The 20,989-nt window shown below is 37.5% G+C and overlaps 2 protein-coding genes across 6 annotated transcripts in view; both read right to left on the bottom strand.

The window, feature by feature from the left end:
- Window positions 1-1,059: 1,059 nt before the first annotated feature.
- Window positions 1,060-10,842, bottom strand: fezf1 (FEZ family zinc finger 1). Its single transcript, XM_062040711.1, has 4 exons — window positions 9,946-10,842; window positions 7,090-7,224; window positions 4,253-4,385; window positions 1,060-1,370 (listed from the first exon to the last, which is right to left on the bottom strand). The coding sequence occupies exons 1-4, from the start codon at window positions 10,708-10,710 to the stop codon at window positions 1,126-1,128; spliced, it is 1,278 nt and encodes a 425-aa protein (XP_061896695.1). The 5' UTR covers window positions 10,711-10,842; the 3' UTR covers window positions 1,060-1,125.
- Window positions 10,843-14,516: 3,674 nt separating this feature from the next.
- The window catches only part of LOC133646972 (calcium-dependent secretion activator 2-like), a 269,411-nt gene continuing 262,938 nt past the window's right edge, over window positions 14,517-20,989 (bottom strand). For all 5 annotated transcript variants that reach the window (XM_062042966.1, XM_062042965.1, XM_062042963.1 and 2 more), the window contains 2 exons: window positions 15,176-15,280; window positions 14,517-15,105 (listed from right to left, as the gene is read on the bottom strand). In XM_062042966.1, coding sequence (XP_061898950.1) covers window positions 14,938-15,105; window positions 15,176-15,280 — 273 coding nt within the window. In that variant the 3' untranslated portion in view covers window positions 14,517-14,937. The remainder of the gene's footprint in view (window positions 15,106-15,175; window positions 15,281-20,989) is intronic.

The raw sequence follows: 20,989 nt of genomic DNA on the forward strand, positions 1-20,989 counted from the left end.
AATTCACAACTGTAGGTTTTACAATAAAAAACTGGTAGTTCCGTCGCCAGAATTTTACTGTAAAAATAAAATTTGCATCGTTTTTCAATTTCCAGTAATACACTGTAAAATACACGATTGTAGATTTCACGGCAAAAAAAACTGGTAGTTCAGTTGCCAGAATTTTACTGTAAAAATAAAATTTGCATCGTTTTTCAATTTCCAGTAATGCACTGTAAAATACACGATTGTAGATTTTACGGTAAAAAAAAAAACGGGTAGTTCAGTTGCCAGAATTTTACTGTAAAAATAAAAGTAGCATCAGTAATTTACAGTAATGCACTGTGAAAACAGCGACCGTAGATTTGTCATATAAACTGTTCTGTAGTATTATTTTTTTGGGTAAAAACACCGTCAATTTTATGTTAAAATTTTGTCGACTTAGCTGCCATTTTTTTATTATTATTTTTTTAACAGTAAAATCTCCATTTTTAAAATTTTTTTTAAAGCGTGGCTCCAACCGGGAAGTAGTTGGCGTCTTTTAAAGAGACGGCGCCGGCAGATCATCGGGGACAAAGTGGAAGTTGTGTGTTGGCGACCAGAAGATAACACAAATACTCGTAATACTCCTGTAATACCACTCGTCTCCACAGGGGGCAGCAGTGAGTATTAGTAATAATCATGTGAACTTACTTGTTTCCACAGGGGGCAGCAGTGAGTATTGGTAATCATTAGGTAATCCTACTTGTCTCCACAGGGGGCAGCAGTGAGTATTAGTAATAATCATGTGAACTTACTTGTTTCCACAGGGGGCAGCAGTGAGTATTGGTAATCATTATGTAATCCTACTTGTCTCCACAGGGGGCAGCAGTGAGTATTAGTAATAATCATGTAATACTACTTCTCTCCACAGGGGGCAGCAGTGAGTATTAGTAATAATCATGTAATACTACTTTTCTCCACAGGGGGCAGCAGTGAGTATTCGTAATAATCGTGTAATACTACTTGTCTCCGCAGGGGGAAGCAGTGAATATTCATAATAATCGTGTAATACTACTTGTCTCCACAGGGGGCAGCAGCGATGCGTGTGGTTTCTGAGGAGGATGGGCAACAATAAATACTACTTGGTGGAAAAGGGGGCGTGGCTCAGGCCCGCGGCGGCGATGGCGACGGCTGCCCGCCGGCGGAGTCGTGCAGCTTCCTGACGTGCTTCTTGAGGTCAAAGTTCCTGCAGAAGCCCTTGCCACAGGTGGGACAGGTGAAGGGCTTCTTGTCGTTGTGCGTGTGCATGTGGAAGGTGAGGTTGTACACCTGGTGGAAGGCCTTGCTGCACACGGAGCACTTGAACTGCTTCTCGCCGCTGTGCGTCAGCTTGTGGTTCTTGTAGTTCCCTGCACACACACACACACACCGCTCCTGTCAGCCCAACACTACTTTACTTCTTTTTACACTTCCTGAGGAGGGCATGTTGCCATGGCAACACAAGCCAGGACACTCCAGTCGCAGCTTTTTGTTGCTTTTTTGAGCATCTCTTGCACATTTTGGCCTTAAATTAAGCATTTTTAAGCATAAAAATGTGTGAAATATTTACACATTTTTTTTTGCACAATTATTATTAGAGTGTTTTTCCCCAACAAGAATTTTTGTACACTAAAATTTTTTTTGTTAAAAAATGTTTTATACTGAAATTGTGTACACTGAATCATTTGCACTATTTTTTTACACAGATTTTTTTTACCCAAAAATTGTTTGTTCACTAAATGTTTATTTAAATTATGTAAATATTTTTTTTTGCTCTTAATTTTTTCATATTGAATTTTTGCACACATAATTTTTCTGCACTGAAATTTTTGTACACTAAATTTCTATCAACTTAATTTATTTTTGCACTGATTTTTTCTGCAAAAAATGTTTTATACTGAATTTTTGCACACTGAATTATTTTTTATACACTGACATTTTTTTTTACCCAAAAATGTATTGTACACAACATTTTTATACACTTGTTTTTATTATTAGTATTATTTTTATACACTTGAATTTTTTTTATATTGAATTTTTGTACACATAATTGTTCTGCACTGCAATTTTTTTTAACACTCAATTTTGATATACAAAATTTTTTGCACCATTTTTTTGCGCTGAATGTTTCTGCACATTTTTTGCAGAAAAATGTTTTACACTGAATTTTTTTTATACTGAATTTTTGTACACTGAAGTTTTGCACTGAATATTTTTTTACACAAAAATAGTTTGCACTGAATTTTTGTACACTCAATTTTTATCAACTGAATTTTTTTGCACAGTATTTTTTACACACATTTTTTTGCACTGATTTTTTTATTTTGAAGTTTTGTACACATCATGTTTCCGCACAGAAGTGTTTCGCAATACATTTTTCATACACTTCTTTTTTTGCACTTAATTTTTTATATAGAATTTTTGGACGCATATTTTTTTTGCACTGCAATTTTTTTTAACACAAAATTTTGATGTACCAATTTTTTTGCACCATTTTTTTACGCGGAATGTTTCTGCACAACATTTTTTGCAGAAAAATGTTTTACACCGACTTTTTTTCATACTGAATTTTTGTACACTGAATTTTTTTGCACAATTTTGTTTAAACTGAAGTTTTGCACTGAATATTTTTTACACTCAATTTTTTGCACTGATTTTTTTATATAAAATTTTTGTACAAATCATGTTTCCGCACTGAAATGTTTTACACTGATTTTTTTGCACCATTTTTTTTATTTTTTTTTACACAGAAGTGTTTTGCACTGAATTTTTTTACACAATTTCTTTACATCATTTTTTTTTACTTAATTTTTTTTCACTGAATGTTTTTGCACAACATTTTTTTACACTTGATTTTCATACACTGATATTTTTTGGGAAAAAATGTTTTACACTGAATGTTTTTATACTGAATTTTTGTACACTGAATTGTTTCGCACAATTTTTTTACACTGAAATTGTATACACTAAATCCTTTTGCATTGAATATTTTTTAGACAAAAATTGTTTAACTAAATTTTTTTGCACAGCATTTTTTACACTTCATTTTTATGCAATATTTTTTATACTGAATTTTTAATATTGACTCATTGTACACATCATTTTATGTACTAAATTGTTCGGAATTTCCTTTTTTTTTTTTTTTTACAAAAACATGTTTTTCACTGATTATTTATATTGAACTTGTGTACACTGAATTGCTTCATACTTAATTTTTTTGCACAGAATTTAATTTTTTTATGTTTTACACTGATTTTTTTTATACTAAATTTCTGTACACTGAATTGTTTTGCACGATTTTTTTTACACAAAAGTTTTATTCACTGATTTTTTTGCACAACATTTCTTTTACGTCTAATTTTATAGACATAATTTTTTGGCATTGAATTTTTCCGCACTGAAATGTTTTACACTTAATTTTTACACATTGAATTAAAAAAAACAACCTGTATTTTAACAAACTGAATTTTTAAACACACACGTTTGGCTCACACATTTTTATTCAATGAAAAGTCAGCATAATTTGATATAAAAACAGAATATTCTGCTAAATTCAGTGTCAAAAAAGCCTTTCACAATAAAGAGACACATGAACCTGCAAACAAAGCAATCAGAATGTGCTGACCAGTATCGTGGCCTCTGATTGGCTCGTTAACATAAAAAGTTCAAGGCGTAAAAAGTTGTTTAAAGCCTCTTATTTCCTGTCAAAGTGGCTCTCATCGGGTTAAAAACGTCTTTAAAAGGTTGTCAACAGTTTTTATGCCTTAGCTACAGAAAAGTTATAATAACTAAAATGAATAATTCCTATATTTCGTGGAAATCAATTCACCGCAAATGTACCGCGATAAACGAGGGACCACTGGAACGTCAAATTGACACGTCATGGCACTTTAGTCACGTGACTACATGTGCTGGTGTGATGTGACGTCAGTGACGCTTCCTTACAGCAGGGGGAGCTGTGGAGCAACACACTAGTCTCACTTTCTGTGGCTTCACTTTGGACGGTGGGGGAAACACTCCCACTCCAATGAAATGTTTGGGTCAAATAAGTTATTTTGTCCGAACAATTATTTTAGGAACAAACATATTGAATATGAATTGTAATAATTGATGCTGCATGCAAAAACACGTGATTAGGAATACAACATTTATTTATGAACACTTTTAATCATCGCTGACGATATTTGGCAATAATAATAAATAATAATTATTATTATAATAATGCAAAATGTTTTTCTTAACATTTTCTTACCTTTCTGGTGGAATCCTTTGCCGCAGAACTCGCAGACGAAGGGTTTGTAGCCCGCGTGGATGCGCGTGTGCGTGTTGAGCGTGGAGCTGCGATTGAAGGCTTTGCCGCACTGCGTGCACTTGTGTGGTTTCTCCTGCCGAGCAAAGACAAACACTCCCTCTTATTAAATATGAATATCATCTCTCATATTTCACACACAAATATGACAATTATCTCTCATGTTTCACACACACATATGAATATTATCGCTCATATTTTACGCACAAATATGACAATTATTTCTCATATTTCCCACACAAATATGACAATTATCTCACATATTTCACACACAATTATGACAATTATCTCTCATATTTCCTACACAAATATGAAATTTATCTTTAATATTTCACACACAAATATGACAATTATCTCTCATATTACACGCACAAACATGAATATTATCTCTCATATTTCACGCAGAAACATTAATATTATCTCTCATATTTCACACACAAATATGAATATTATCACTCATATTTCACGCACAAATATGACAATTATATCTCATATTTCACACACAAATATGAACATTATCTCTCATATTTCACGCACAAATATGAATATTATCTCTCATATTTCACGCACAATTATGACAATTATCTCTCATATTTCACACATGAATATGAATATTATCGCTCATATTTCACACACAAATATGACAATTATTTCTCATATTTCACGGACAAATATGACAATTATCTCTCATATTTCACGCACAAATATGACAATCTCTCATATTTCACACACAAATATGAATATTATCTCATATTTCACACACAAATATAAATATAATATCTCATATTTCACACACAAATATGAAAATTATCGCTCATATTTCACACACAAATATGAACATTATCTCTCATATTTCACGCACAAATATGAATATTATCTCTCATATTTCACGCACAATTATGACAATTATCTCTCATATTTCACACATAAATATGGATATTATCGCTCATATTTCACACACAAATATGACAATTATTTCTCATATTTCACGGACAAATATGACAATTATCTCTCATATTTCACGCACAAATATGACAATCTCTCATATTTCACACACAAATATGACAATCTCTCATATTTCACACACAAATATGAATAATATCTCATATTTCACACACAAATATGAAAATTATCTCTCATATTTCACAAACAAATATGAATATTATCTTTAATATTTCACACACAAATATGAATATTATCTCTCATATTTCACGCACAATTATGACAATTATCTCTCATATTTCACACATAAATATGAATATTATCGCTCATATTTCACACACAAATATGACAATTATAACTCATATTTCACACACAAATATGACAATTATCTCTCATACATCACACACAAATATGAATATTATCTCTTATATTTCCCACACAAATATGACAATTATCTCTCATATTTCACACACAAATATGAATTTTATCTCTCATATTTCACACACAAATATGACAATTATCTCTCATATTTCACGCACAAATATGACAATTATCTCTCATATTTCACAAAAAAATCTGAATATTATCTCTCATATTCCACACACAAATATGACAATTATAACTCATATTTCACACACAAATATGAAAATTATAACTCATATTTCACACACAAATATGAATATTTTCTCCCATATTTCACACACAAATATGACAATTATCTCTCATATATCACACACAAATATGAACATTATCTCTCATATTTCCCACACAAATATGACAATTATCGCTCATATTTCACACACAAATATGAATATTATCTCTCATATTTCACACACAAATATGACAATTATCTGTCATATTTCAAAAATATGACAATTATCGCTTATATTTCACACACAAATATGACAGTTATCAATCATATTTCACACACAAATATAAATATCATCACTCAGAAAACGAACAGTGTGTACTCGAAGTGTGAACGATTCAGAAAAAACGAGCAGTTATGAAACAGAATTATAGATAATAGTCAACACGATGAATAAAAATGATAAGTTATGAAACAGAATTAGAAATAATTCTAAATTTAAAATTGTTTAATACTTATAAATAATTGTGAAGATGATGAATGAAAAATGACGAGTTATGGAACATATGTAAATGTCAACATGATGCATATTTTGGTGAAAAATGACAAGTTATGGTACAACAATATTAAACATTGTCAACATGATGAACATGATTGATACAAAATGATGAGTTATGGAAGATAAATATTCATAAATGTTAACACGATGAATAAAAGTGCTACAAATGATGAGTTATGGAACATGCAGTAAATAAATGTGAACATGATGCATATTTTGATTAAAAATGACGAGTAATGGTACCAACATATTACAAGATGTCAACATTATAAATATATTTTTTATGATACAAAAATATTAGATGATATAAAAAAATGGTTGAAAAATTATGAGTTATGAAACAGAATTATAAATAATTCTAAATTCTACATTATTGTAATAATGATAAATAATTGTGAAGATGATGAATAAGATGAAAAATGACAAGTTATTGGTATTTGTAATTGTAAACGTGATGCATATTTTGGTGAAAAATGACGAGCTATGGTACAAAAATATTAACAATTGTCAACATTGTAAATAGAATTGATAAAAACGGACGAGTTATGATACAAAAATATTTAAAATGGTCAACATGATGAACATAATTAATGAAAAATGCTGAAAACATGCAGTAAATAAATGTCAACATGATGCATATAAACATATATTTTATAATAATAATAATAATAATAATAATAATAGTTTTACCTGAGTGTGGATGATTTTGTGTCTGCACAAAGTGCTGGCTTGGCGGAAACCTTTGCCGCAAACTTTGCACACGAACGGGCGCGCGCCCGTGTGCACGGGCATGTGGCGCGTGAGGTTGTAGTGCGCGTTGAAAACCTGCAGAAAATTCACAAAACATACCAAAAAAAAAAAAAAAAAAAATTAGAAGAAGACAATAAATGTGCGCAGGAAGGTTAAATTGGTCCGTTCGGCCGGAATCCTACACTTTGAGGTGCCAGTGAACGTCTCAGGAAATGATCCTAATAAAGTCTCCTCGACTTCAAACATTTTAAAGACATAAAAAAAACATTTTAACCTGCGTTTTTTTAGTCCAATAAAACGAAGACTATTTTTGGGGATAATTTAAATAAAACATTGGCTTGCTGACATGGAAGTGAATATTAGAAATATAGCAAATATCAAGTTTAAAAGTACACTTATCGTTCAATTAGTGATGACTAATTAATTTTAAAGACTTCTTTAATTGGTCATCAAAAATGTGCAAAAACTTCCTGGGCCTAAACATTTTTAATTCTTTTTTTGGTCTCATTAAACTCCTGAGACGCACTAATGAGTCAATTATTACTTCAAACAAAAATAAAATACTGATAAAAGTATTTATTTTAGTACAATAAAAAGATTAAGTTGGCTTAAATGTCTTGAATCGAAATGAAGACATTGTAATAGACAGCAATGCAGTACAAGTACACACTTTAATGCAGTAAAACTATGTTGCACTAGTATTTAGTACTCTTAAGGTGACTTTGTAGTATTTAAAAAAATAGTTTGTAGCATTTAATATATATTTTTAGAGTTGTAGTATTTGATACAATTTTTTTTATAGAGTTTGTAGTGTTTTTAGTAGTATTTAGTATTGTTTTAAGGGGAGTTTGTGGTATTTAGTAAAGAGATATTGTAGTAGTTGTAAAATATATTTTGTAGTATTTTTCAAAGATAGTTTGTAGTAATATGTTATAATGTATAATATTCCCTGCATTTTTAGTAAGAGTTTGTGGTATTTTTCGAAACGAGTTGTAATATTTCTCAAGATAATTGGCAGTATTTAGTATATTTACTGAAATACTTTGTATTTGTTAAAGACAGATTGTAGTATTTAGTCTTTTTAAGGAGAGTTTGTAGTATTTTCAAAGTGAGATTGTAGTATTTAGTATTGTAAAAGAGTTTGTAACATTTAGCATATTTTAAAGAGTTTGTAGTATTATATTAGTGTTTTCTAAAAAGAGTGGGGATTTAGTACTTTTCAAATACTTTGTAGTAATTTATTTTATAGTGTATAATACTTAGTATATTTACACAAAGAGTTTGTCGTATTGTTAAGATCGTTTGTAGTATTTAGAGAACGGAATTATAAGAAATAGTTTTCAGTATTAGGACAGTTTGTACTATTTGTTGTATTTAGTATTCTTTTATAGTACTTAGTTTGTAGTATTTAGTATGTATTATTTAAAATGTTTGCAGTATTTTATAAAATACATTTTGCAGTATTTGGTTTGTAGTATTTCGTATTTATTTTGTATTATTTAGTATTCATTTTGTAGTATTTGGTTAGTAGTATATATTATTTGGTTTGTAGTATTTTGTATTTCTGATGTAGTATTTATTTTGTAGTGTTTTCAGCTGAGATAGGCTCCAGCATCCCCCGAGAACCCGAAAGGGACAAGCGGTAGAAAATGGGTGGATGGATAGTTAGTAGTATATAGTATTTGGTATATGTTAAGTAGTATTTATGTAGTATTCGTTTTGTAATAAATAGTATTTTTTGTAGTATTTAGTATTTATTTTGCAGTATTTGGTTAGTAGTATATAGTAATTGGTTTGTAGTATTTTGTATTTGTTTTGTAGTATTTAGTGTTTGATATGTGGTTTTGTAGAATTTAGTATTTGTTTTGTAGTATTGGGTATTTGGCTGGTAGTATTTGTTTTGTAGTGTTTGGTATAGTATTCGTTTTGTAGTAAATAGTATTTTTGTAGTTTTTAGTATTTTTTTTGCAGTATTTGGTTAGTAGGATATATTGTATTTGGTTTGTAGTATTTGGTATTTGTTATGTAGTATTTAGTATTTGTTATGTGGTTGTGTAGTATTTAGTATTTATTTTGTAGTATTGGGTATTTGTTATGTAGTATTCGTTTTGTAGTAAATGGTATTTTTTGTAGCATTTAGTATCTATTTTTGCAGTATTTGGTTAGTAGTATAGAGTAATTGGTTTGAGTATTTTATATTTGTTTTGTAGTATTTAGTGTTTGTTAAGTGGTTTTGTAGTATTTAGTATTTGTTTTGTAGTATTGGGTATTTGGCAGTATTTGTTTAGTAGTATTCATATTTGTTGTGTAGTATATAGTATTTTTTTGTAGTATTTGGTATATGTTATGTAGTATTTAGTATTTGTTATGTGGTTGTGTAGTATTTACTATTTATTTTGTAGTATTGGGTATTTGTTATGTAGTATTCGTTTTGTAGTAAATGGTATTTTTTGTAGCATTTAGTATTTATTTTTGCAGTAATTGGTTAGTAGTATATAGTATTTGTTTTGTAGTATTTTGTATTTGTTTTGTAGTATTTAGTATTTGTTAAGTGGTTTTGCAGTATTTAGTATTTGTTTTGTAGTATTGGGTATTTGTTATGTAGTATTCGTTTTGTACTATATAGTATTTTTTGTAGTATTTGGTAGTTTTTGGCATTTGTCACGTATTTGTTTTGTATTATTCAGTATTTGTTACATAGTATTCGTTTTGTAGTATATTTTGTAGTATTTGCTATTTGTGGTGTAGTATTCGTCATGTAGTATTACTGGTGCATTATTCTCGGTGTGGACTCACCTTCCCGCACACCTCACAGGTGAAGACTTTGGGTTTGTTTCCGGAACAAGAAGCCGCGAGTCGCGCCGCCGAAGCCGCCGAGGAGTTCTTGAGAATCTTGTCGGCGAAGTCGCGGTCCTTGATCAGGTTCTGGATGTGGTTCTGACCCAGCTGCTGGTGGTAACGTTCCGCCGGGTTCTGCAGACCCGGCTTGGCGCGCTCGTCCAGCAAAGTCCGGTGCCGGGCGCCCAGCAGGTAGGAGGCCATGGGGTGCAGGTTGAGGTTGAGGAGCCCCGCGGCCGCGGCAGGCGAGCAAGAGCCGGCGTCGCCGCCGCAGTTCAGGTAGCACACGGTGCTTCGGGCCGGGAAGGACGGCTGGGTCACGACGCGCGGCCGGAAGAGTTTGTACTGACCGTCCGTGTGCAGGTTCCGGGCGGGCTCGTCCTGCTGCTGGTTGTGGTTCTGGTTGGAGTAGTTGAGCCCGAACCCCAACAAGTCCGCCGGAGCGTCCTGCAGGTGTGTGGCGTCCAGGCCGGCGAGCCCCAGCCGGTGGTGGGCCGGGTCGTAACCGAGCGGCACCAGCGGGATCATGCAGTGCAGCGAGGACGGGCACACGTCGGCGAGGCCCACCGGAGCCGAGCGGAACCAGCCCGGCAGCGGCGTGGACTTGGGCTCGGGCGTCTGGGCCATGATCCGGTCGATAGAGAACGCCAGCGACTTGGCCGCGGCCTGGCCCCCAGCGGCCGGGGGCGAGCCCAGCAGGGCCGCGCCGCGCCGCGCCTCCATCCGTATGGTGGTACCCCCCCAAAAAAAAAAAAAAAAAAAAAAAAAAAAAAAAGGCAGAAAGACGAAAAAAAAAGTGAGGGGCGAACACCGGAGGGGATCCGAGCCGAGCCGGACCGGGCCGGTGTCGCTCCCTCAGCCAGACACCCCCCCACCCCCGCCCTCCCTCCTCCTCCGCCCCGCTGATTGACGCCGGTTCCGGGCGACGGGCGCGCTCGATGGCGGCGTGCGGAGAGCCGAGACCCCGCGCGAGCGGAACCAAAGTGGATCGTTGCGGTTCTCCTGTCAGTCAACGACTGACTCCTGGTGGGCCCGCGGCACCGGCACCAGGAGGAGGAGGACGAGAGGGCGGGGCTTGGACTCGGCGGGTCTCGGGTCCCCTTCAGGCTCCGCATGACGTCACCGGAGTCCTCCGGCGGGGCAGCTTGTCCTCCCGCTTGGAGCCCGACACACCGCCGGACCTCCTCCGGGGGGAAAAAAAACCCTCGGTCATGCAAGAAAAATCTGAAAAAAATTATGATTTCTTCATGAATAAAGTAAAAAGGCTTCTTTATTCGTTCTTACTCCATTTTATTATTGATTATAGAATATTGAAAATAATCTATAGCATTCACTTTTATTCATTTGAAGTATTAGCAATTTATTTGCGTTCATTTTTAATTATCGTTTTTACACTCAAGTATTAAAAATATTTTATAACATTCATTGTTAATGATTAAAAATAGTGTATTTCCATTAATTTAGACATTTTAAAAACATTTTATTTACATTCATTTTTAATCATTAAAAAATATGTATTATAATTTAATTTAAAAAATGTTTGCATTAATTTATTATTAAAAGTAATGTATTTACATTTATTTTTAATAATTAAAACATTCATTGTTATTTATTGAAAAAATGTTTTTACAATATTTGACTATTAAAGATAATTCATTTATATATTTTAAATAAATGAAAAAAATCCCATTTTTATGGTTAATTTACTCTAAATTTCTGTAGTTTTTCAATTAAAAAAAAAAGTTTATAAAACTGTAGAATTGAAGACATTATCTATAAATAAACAATCTGCCTGTTATTTTAAGTAATATGCCAGTAATGACAAACTATGTATATTTATATTTTTTTTTACAGAAAAATACCAAATTAATGATCATTTTCTGTTTTCTTAAATTACTTTCAAATTCATGTAATATTACGATACTTTTCTGTAAAACGTTTCATGAAAATATTATTTATATATCAAAAAATTGTGTTTTTGATCATTATTTGGTTTACAATGTTTTACTTTAATTTTATGGTTTTCCTAGCTGCCAGTAGATGACCGTTTTTTTTACAGATTTTGTTTTTACAGTGTATCTTCATTTTCAACCATTAAAAATAATGTATTTGCATTGTTTAGTTATTACAAAATAATGTATATACGTTTATTTTTTATTATTAAAATGTCAATACATCTACATTCATTTTTAATTATTGAAAAAATGTCCTTACACTCACTTTTTCCACATTTTTTTATGACATCACGTGACCCTCTCACATTTGAACATTTTTACAGTTGGATCAGAACACAAGAGAACATTTTTAACATTTTCAAAAACCAAAAATATTTTTAAGTTCTGCACGAGTGGACTTTGACAACCTGAACACAAAACAAAACCAAAAAAAAAAAAAAAAGGAACTAGAACTTTTTAATCCACTTTGTGGTCCAATTAGGAAGGAAACAAGTTGACTTTGAGCACTTTCATTTGACCACACACAAATAATTACAATTAATCACAAATAATCACAATTAATCACATATTTACAAATAATTTACTACAGGAGGTCACGCTCCTTGGACTGTGGTGCTGGTCCAGGTTGAGAAAGAGAAGACCTGGTCACGTGACTTGGTGCCAGGACTCAGGAGACCACAAGAAGTTTGTAGAACTTCCACACAAATCATCTTCATCATGTCTGAAGTGCTCATGCAGACGTCCACCAGGGGGCGTGTCCCAATCAATCAAAAAACAGGGGGCGTGTCCCACCAGGGGGCGTGTCCCAAAACGTCCAGAAATCTTCCCGTGACGTCAACAGGGGGGTCCAAGGAGCCGTCTTGAAGGTCCAAGACCGCATGAGTCCACCCGCGGATCTTTCTAGAACACGGTCTGACTTTCTTGGAGAAGAACTCTCGGGTTCTGCAGTACTTTTGGGACCAGCGTCGAGAGGTCGAAGGTCAAAATGTTCTGGGGAATTCCAGTGTACGACGGGGGCGGAGCTTGTACTGTCCTGTACTTTATTACTGTCCTGTACTTTATTACTGTCCTTTACTTTATTACTGTCCTGTACTTTATTACTGTCCTGTACTTTATTACTGTCCTGTACTTTATTGTACTGACTGCAATAATTCTGTTTTGTTATAATAATCTTTAAATAATGTTTGTGAAGTTTGGTCAAGAAGATGACATCTGTGAGGATGGTGAAGGTGAAGGTGTGGTGAAGGTGAAGGTGTGACGATGGTGAAGGTGTGATGATGGTGAAGGTGTGACAATGGTGAAGGTGTGACGATGGTAAAGGTGTGATGATGGTAAAGGTGTGATGATGGTAAAGGTGTGATGATGGTGAAGGTGTGATGATGGTGATGTGATGATGGTAAAGGTGTGATGATGGTAAAGGTGTGATGATGGTGAAGGTGTGATGATGGTAAAGGTGTGATGATGGTGAAGGTGTGATGAGGGTGAAGGTGTGATTATGGTGAAGGTGTGGTGAAGGTGTGAAGATGGTGAAGGTGTGGTGAAGGTGTGATGATGGTAAAGGTGTGACGATGGTGAAGGTGTGACGATGGTAAAGGTGTGAGGATGGTAAAGGTGTGATGATGGTGAAGGTGTGATGATGGTAAAGGTGTGATGATGGTGAAGGTGTGACGATGGTGAAGGTGTGATTATGGTGAAGGTGTGAAGGTGTGGTGAAGGTGTGATGATGGTAAAGGTGTGACGGTGGTGAAGGTGTGACGATGGTGAAGGCGTGATGATGGTAAAGGTGTGATGATGGTAAAGGTGTGATGATGTTAAAAGTGTGATGATGGTGAAGGTGTGATGATGGTAAAAGTGTGATGATGTTAAAAGTGTGATGATGGTGAAGGTGTGATGATGTTAAAAGTGTGATGATGGTGAAGGTGTGATGATGGTAAAAGTGTGATGATGGTGAAGGTGTGACGATGGTGAAGGTGTGGTGAAGGTGTGAAGATGGTGAAGGTGTGGTGAAGGTGTGATGATGGTAAAGGTGTGACGATGGTGAAGGTGTGACGATGGTGAAGGCGTGATGATGGTAAAGGTGTGATGATGGTAAAGGTGTGATGATGTTAAAGGTGTGATGATGGTGAAGGTGTGATGATGGTAAAAGTGTGATGATGGTGAAGGTGTGACGATGGTGAAGGTGTGGTGAAGGTGTGAAGATGGTGAAGGTGTGGTGAAGGTGTGATGATGGTGAAGGTGTGATGATGGTAAAGGTGTGACGATGGTGAAGGTGTGACAATGGTGAAGGCGTGATGATGGTAAAGGTGTGATGATGGTAAAGGTGTGATGATGTTAAAGGTGTGATGATGGTGAAGGTGTGATGATGGTAAAAGTGTGATGATGGTGAAGGTGTGACGATGGTGAAGGTGTGCTTATGGTGAAGGTGTGGTGAAGGTGTGAAGATGGTGAAGATGTGACTATGGTGAAGGTGTGACGATGGTGAAGGTGTGACAATGGTGAAGGTGTGACTATGGTGAAGGTGTAATGAAGGTGAGACTATGGTGAAGGTGTGACTATGGTGAAGGTGTGATGAAGGTGAAGGTGTGATGAAGGTGAAGGTGTGACTAAGGTGAAGGTGTGATGAAGGTGAAGGTGTGACGATGGTGAAGGTGTGACTATGGTGAAGGTGTGACTATGGTGAAGGTGTGATGAAGGTGAAGGTGTGATGAAGGTGAAGGTGTGACGATGGTGAAGGTGTGACTATGGTGAAGGTGTGACTATGGTGAAGGTGTGATGAAGGTGAAGGTGTGATGAAGGTGAAGGTGTGACGATGGTGAAGGTGTGACTATGGTGAAGGTGTGACTATGGTGAAGGTGTGATGAAGGTGAAGGTGTGACGATGGTGAAGGTGTGGTGAAGGTGTGACTAAGGTGAAGGTGTGACTAAGGTGAAGGTGTGATGAAGGTGAAGGTGTGACGATGGTGAAGGTGTGGCTACAGACGTGACGATGAAGTCGTTCAGTCATCTTCATCACTGTCCCTCATGCTGATCCCCTGCAAGGCGTCGCCTGCCTTGACGGCCACAGTGGCTTCCTCCAGTGCCAGGCGGTTGCAGACGCTCTCGTAGTTCTTGTTGCTGAGGGTGGTGTCCAACACACCCTGCAGGCGGAAGTCTCTGAAGGTCTTCTGCGCAGCCAGACGTGGGAGGTCAGAGGTCAAACACCAGCAAGGAGCTCTCAGGGTGTCTTTTGCTCACCTTCACCATCTTGATGAGGGTCTTCAGCTGGTAGAGATGAAGCTGCAGGTCCAACCTGTCCGTCAACCACCCACACAGCATCTTCATGCTGCTGCTGTACCATTGCTGCACACAACACCATGGACACAATCATGCTGAGGAACCTGCAGCGGAACCTGCATAGGAGCCTGCTGAGGAACCTGCATAGGAGCCTGCTGAGGAACCTGCATAGGAGCCTGCTGAGGAACCTGCTGAGAAACTTTCATAGGAGTCTGCTGAGAAACCTTCTTAGGAACCTGCATAGGAGCCTGCTGAGGAACCTTTTGAGGAACCTGCATAGGAGCCTGCTGAGGAACCTGCATAGGAGCCTGCTGAGAAATCTTCTGAGGAACCTGCATAGGAGCCTGCTGAGGAACCTTTTGAGGAACCTGCATAGGAGCCTGCTGAGGAACCTGCATAGGAGCCTGCTGAGAAATCTTCTGAGGAGCCTGCATAGGAGCCTGCTGAGGAACCTTTTGAGGAACGTGCATAGGAGCCTTTTGAGGAACCTGCATAGGAGCCTGCTGAGGAACCTGCTGTGAAACTTTCATAGGAGTCTGCTGAGAAAACTTCTTAGGAACATGCATAGGAGCCTGCTGAGGAACCTGCATAGGAGCCTGCTGAGAAATCTTCTGAGGAACCTGCATAGGAGCCTGCTGAGGAACCTTTTGAGGAACCTGCATAGGAGCCTGCTGAGGAACCTGCATAGGAGCCTGCTGAGGAACCTGCATAGGAGCCTGCTGAGGAACCTGCATAGGAGCCTGCTGAGGAACCTGCATAGGAGCCGGCATAGGAACCTTTTGAGGAACCTGCATAGGAGCCTTTTGAGGAACCTGCATAGGAGCCTTTTGAGGAACCTGCATAGGAGCCTGCTGAGGAACCTGTATAGGAGCCTGCATAGGAGCCTTTTGAGGAACCTGCATAGGAGCCTTTTGAGGAACCTGCATAGGAGCCTGCTGAGGAACCTGTATAGGAGCCTGCATAGGAGCCTTTTGAGGAACCTGCATAGGAGCCTGCTGAGGAACCTTCTGAGGAACCTGCATAAGAGCCTGCTGATGAACCTTCTGAGGAACCTGCATAGGAGCCTGCTGAGAAACCTGATGAGAAACCTTCTGAGGAATCTGCATAGGAGTCTGCTGAGAAACCTTCTGAGGAACCTGCTGAGGAACCTTCTGAGGAACCTGCATAGGAGCCTGCTGAGAAACCTGATGAGAAACCTTCTGAGAAACCTCCATAGGAATCTGCTGAGAAACCTTCTGAGAAACCTGCATTGGAGCCTGCTGAGGAACCTTCTGAGGAACCTGCATAGGAGCCTGCTGAGGAACCTGCATAGGAACCTGCATAGGAGCCTGCTGAGGAACCTTCTGAGGAACCTGCATAGGAGCCTGCTGAGGAACCTTCTGAGGAACCTGCATAAGAGCCTGCTGAGGAACCTTCTGAGGAACCTGCATAGGAGCCTGCTGAGAAACCTGCATAGGAGCCTGCTGAGGAACCTTTTGAGGAACCTGCATAGGAGCCTGCTGAGGAACCTGCTGAGGAACCTGCTGAGAAACCTTCTGAGAAACCTGCATAGGAGCCTGCTGAGAAACCTTCTGAGGAACCTTCTATGGACTACACTGGTTCTGCAAGACCAAGGAGCAGGGCAGGAGAAGGACTTCAGTCCAGCCTTCATGAGGGATCAACTTGAGTGGAACTAGCAAGAACCTTTAAGGAGGAACAGGAACTTTCTCAGAACTTTTATCTTGTGTGCAGTTGAAGTTCTAAGAAGCAAACATCATCACATTTGACCAAAGCTAACACGTTCTAGAACAAAAGTGACCTAAGTGCCGACTAGCTAATTTTTTTAACGGCCCACGACACAATTGTTAGCATTCTAATATTAGCATGCTAGCTTTTTTGCTAATTTTGAATGTATACACATTAGAGTCAAAAACTGTTGCTACTTGACGAATGATACCTGTTAGCATGCTAAAGTTAATATGCTAGTTTTTTTCAGCTAATGTTGTAGCTGTACACCTTTTTGTACTTGATGCATGTTAATGTTAGCATGCTAGCATTTTAAAAAATCAGGTACACACCTCAAAGTACTATATTTTGAAACATTACCACAAGTTACAGTTAGCATTTTTGCATGCTAACATTAGCATGCTACATATTTAGCTAAGTTAGCAGGTATTTTACTAATGTTAACAGTAAGCCTGATATTTTTTGCATGTTAGCATAGTTTTGTTAGCATGATAGCTTATTTTTTTAATATATACACAAGTCTCAAAAACTGTTGCTACTGGACAAATGATACCTGTTAGCATGCTGACGTTAATATGCTAGCTTTTTTCAGCTAACTTTGTAGGTATATACCTCAGTCACAATTTGGTACTTGATGCATGCTAATGTTAGCATCTTCAACACATTTTACAGGTAAACACCTCAGAGTAAATTGTTTAGAATGCTAACATTAGCATGCTACATTTTTAAGCTAAGTTAGCATGTATACACTTTAGTATCAACTATTTCTGGTATTTTACTAAAGTTAACGTAAGACTGCTATTTTTGCATGTTAGCGTAGTTTTGTTAGCATGCTAGCTTTTTAATTTTTTTTTATTTTTTTACTAATTTTGAATATATACACACAAGTCTCAAAAACTGTTGCTACTGGACGAATGATACCTGTTAGCATACTGACGTTAATATGCTAGCTTTTTTCAGCTAACTTTGTAGGTATACACCTCAGTCATATTTTGGTACTTGATGCATGCTAATGTTAGCATCTTCAACACATTTTACAGGTAAACACCTCAGAGTAATATATTGTTTAGAATGCTAACATTAGCATGCTACATTTTTAAGCTAAGTTAGCAGGTATACACTTTAGTATGAGCTATTTTTTGATATTTTACTAATGTTAAGGGTAAGCCTGCTATTTTTTGCATGTTAGCGTACTTTTGTTAGCATGCTACCTTTAAAAAAAAATATTTTTTGACAAATTTTGAATATATACACACAAGTCTCAAAAACTGTTGCTACTGGACGAATGATACCTGTTAGCATGCTGACGTTAATATGCTAGCTTTTTTCAGCTAACTTTGTAGGTATACACCTCAGTCATATTTTGGTACATGATGCATGCTACTGCTAACATCTTCAACACATTTTACAGGGTAAACACCTCAGAGTAATATATTTTTTAGAATGCTAACATTAGCATGCTAATTTTTTTTTAGCTAATTGAGCAGGTACACACTTGAAGGTCCTGTATCTTTGTATTTCACGATTGTAAGTGTGCTATTGGTCACATGTTAACATGCTAGTTTTTTTTAGCTTATAATTTTGTTACTTGACGCTATCTGGCTAGCGTGCTAACTTTTAGCGTTTTAGCACGGCTGTGGAGCTTCAGCATTCACATCATTTCTGCAGAAATTGCAATCATATATTGTACTGGTTTTGAAGATGAAAATACCAAATCTTTTGATTTGTCAGTGCGTGGAAAAAAAAATGGGGCACCCGTGTTCTAGAAGGTTCTCCTCTATGCTAATGGCAAAGAAGCACAGCCCGCGAGCAAGCGCCAAACGATCACATGGAGGTTCAGGGCTGCGAATCAAACGCACTTTTTTTTGCCTCCGAAGGGCGCGCCACTCTTGCGGCGGGTGGGACGCCGCTTCTATTCAGCGGATTGGCGGCGGCGGGAGATTGCTGTGACACGGCGGTGACCCCAAAATATTCAGATGAGCGCGCTGGCGTAATTACTTTGGCGAGCAAAACATCATTCTTGCCGTTCTAAAAGACCAAAAACATTCAGGGTCGGCAAACACTTAACTCTTCCACCTCTGACCCCCTCCGGTGGCGGAATGGTGTAATTACGCGCTTGTAAATTAACACTTGGACTGTCTTAATACCTCTGGAGAGACGTGTTATTATTAAGGAAGAAGGAACACAAGCATGGATATGGACACGCCCCCTTTTTAACAACCCTGTCGTCATGGAAACATACGCAACACAATGTTGGCATATTGTGTCGCATGTTATTAGGACACTTTTTTATCATTTGTAATAATAATAATATTATAAGCAATAATATATACATATATATAAATCATATATTCTAACACCTTTTATGCTGATTTATTTTTAATGTACAACACATGATATCGCATTATCTTAGATGGGAAAGTGGACAACAATATATATCGATGCGATAGCATCAAAAAACAAGGATCGGATGATATCAGCGAGCATGTAAAATGTGTGATATCAGGTGCGACACAAGCAGTCCTGTCACGAGTTTACTTGTGTGTGTGATATCATGTGCGATACAAGCAGTCCTGCGGCGTGTTTACTTGTGTGTGATATCATGTGCGACACAAGCAGTCCTGCGGCTTTTTTACTTGCGTGTGATATCATCTGCGATACAAGCAGTCCTGCGGCATGTTTACTTGCGTGTGATATCATGTGAGATACAAGCAGTCCTGCAGTGTGTTTACTTGTGTGTGTGTGATATCATGTGCGATACAAGCAGTCCTGTTGCCTGTTTGCTTGTGTGATATCATGTGCGATACAAGCAGTCCTGCTGCTTTTTTAGTTGCGTGTGGTATCATCTGCGATACAAGCAGTCCTGCAGCAAGTTTACTTGCGTGTGATATCATCTGCGATACAAGCAGTCCTGCAGCAAGTTTACTTGTGTGTGATATCATGTGAGATATGAGCAGTCCTGCAGTGTGTTTACTTGTGTGTGTCATAGCATGTGCGATACAAGCAGTCCTGCGGCTTTTTTACTTGCGTGTGACATCTGCGATACAAGCAGTCCTGCTGCTTTTTTACTTGTGTGTGATATCATCTGCGATACAAGGAGCCCTACAGCAAGTTTACTTGAGTGTGATATCATGTGAGATACAAGCAGTCCTGTTGCGTGTTTGCTTGTGTGTGAAATCATGTGAGATACAAGCAGTCCTGCAGTGTGTTTACTTGTGTGTGTGTGTGATATCATGTGCGATACAAACAGTCCTGCAGCAAGTTTACTTGTGTGCGATATGATGTGTGACACGCGCAATCCTGCGGCGTGTTTACTTGTGTGTGATATCATGTGCGATACAAGCAAGCAGTCCTGCGACTTTTTTTTACTTGCGTGTGATATCATCTGCGATACAAGCAGTCCTGCAGCAAGTTTACTTGTGTGTGATATCATGTGAGATATAAGCAGTCCTGCAGTGTGTTTACTTGTGTGTGTCATAGCATGTGCGATACAAGCAGTCCTGCGGCTTTTTTACTTGCGTGTGATATCTGCGATACAAGCAGTCCTGCTGCTTTTTTACTTGTGTGTGATATCATCTGCGATCCAAGGAGCCCTACAGCAAGTTTACTTGAGTGTGATATCATGTGAGATACAAGCAGTCCTGTTGCGTGTTTGCTTGTGTGTGATATCATGTGAGATACAAGCAGTCCTGCAGTGTGTTTACTTGTGTGTGTGTGATATCATGTGCGATACAAACAGTCCTGCAGCAAGTTTACTTGTGTGCGATATCATGTGTGACACGAGCAATCCTGCAGCGTGTTTACTTGTGTGTGTGTGATATTATGTGCGATACAAGCAGGCCTGCGGCTTTTTTACTTGCGTGTGATATCTGCGATACAAGCAGTCCTGCAGCAAATTTACTTGAGTGTGATATCATGTGCGATACAATCAGTCCTGTGGCGTGTTTACCTGTGTGTGATATCATGTGCGATACAAGCAGTCCTGTCGCGTGTTTACTTGTGTGTGATATCATGTGCAATACAAGCAGTTCTGCAGCGTGTTTACTAGTG

Source organism: Entelurus aequoreus, linkage group LG03 (genome assembly GCF_033978785.1).
Source record: "Entelurus aequoreus isolate RoL-2023_Sb linkage group LG03, RoL_Eaeq_v1.1, whole genome shotgun sequence".
In the NCBI taxonomy this organism is placed as follows: Eukaryota; Metazoa; Chordata; class Actinopteri; order Syngnathiformes; family Syngnathidae; genus Entelurus; species Entelurus aequoreus.

What these genes read in the sequence shown, in the direction of transcription:
- fezf1 (XM_062040711.1), bottom strand. Translation starts at nt 10,710, where the DNA reads ATGGAGGCGCGGCGCGGCGCGGCCCTGCTGGGCTCGCCCCCGGCCGCT. An exon ending in CCTGTGAGGTGTGCGGGAAG is followed by an intron (nt 7,225 to 9,945) that starts GTGAGTCCACAC and finishes AATTTTCTGCAG; the next exon opens with GTTTTCAACGCGCACTACAA. An exon ending in CAAAGGATTCCACCAGAAAG is followed by an intron (nt 1,371 to 4,252) that starts GTAAGAAAATGT and finishes GTGTGTGTGCAG; the next exon opens with GGAACTACAAGAACCACAAG.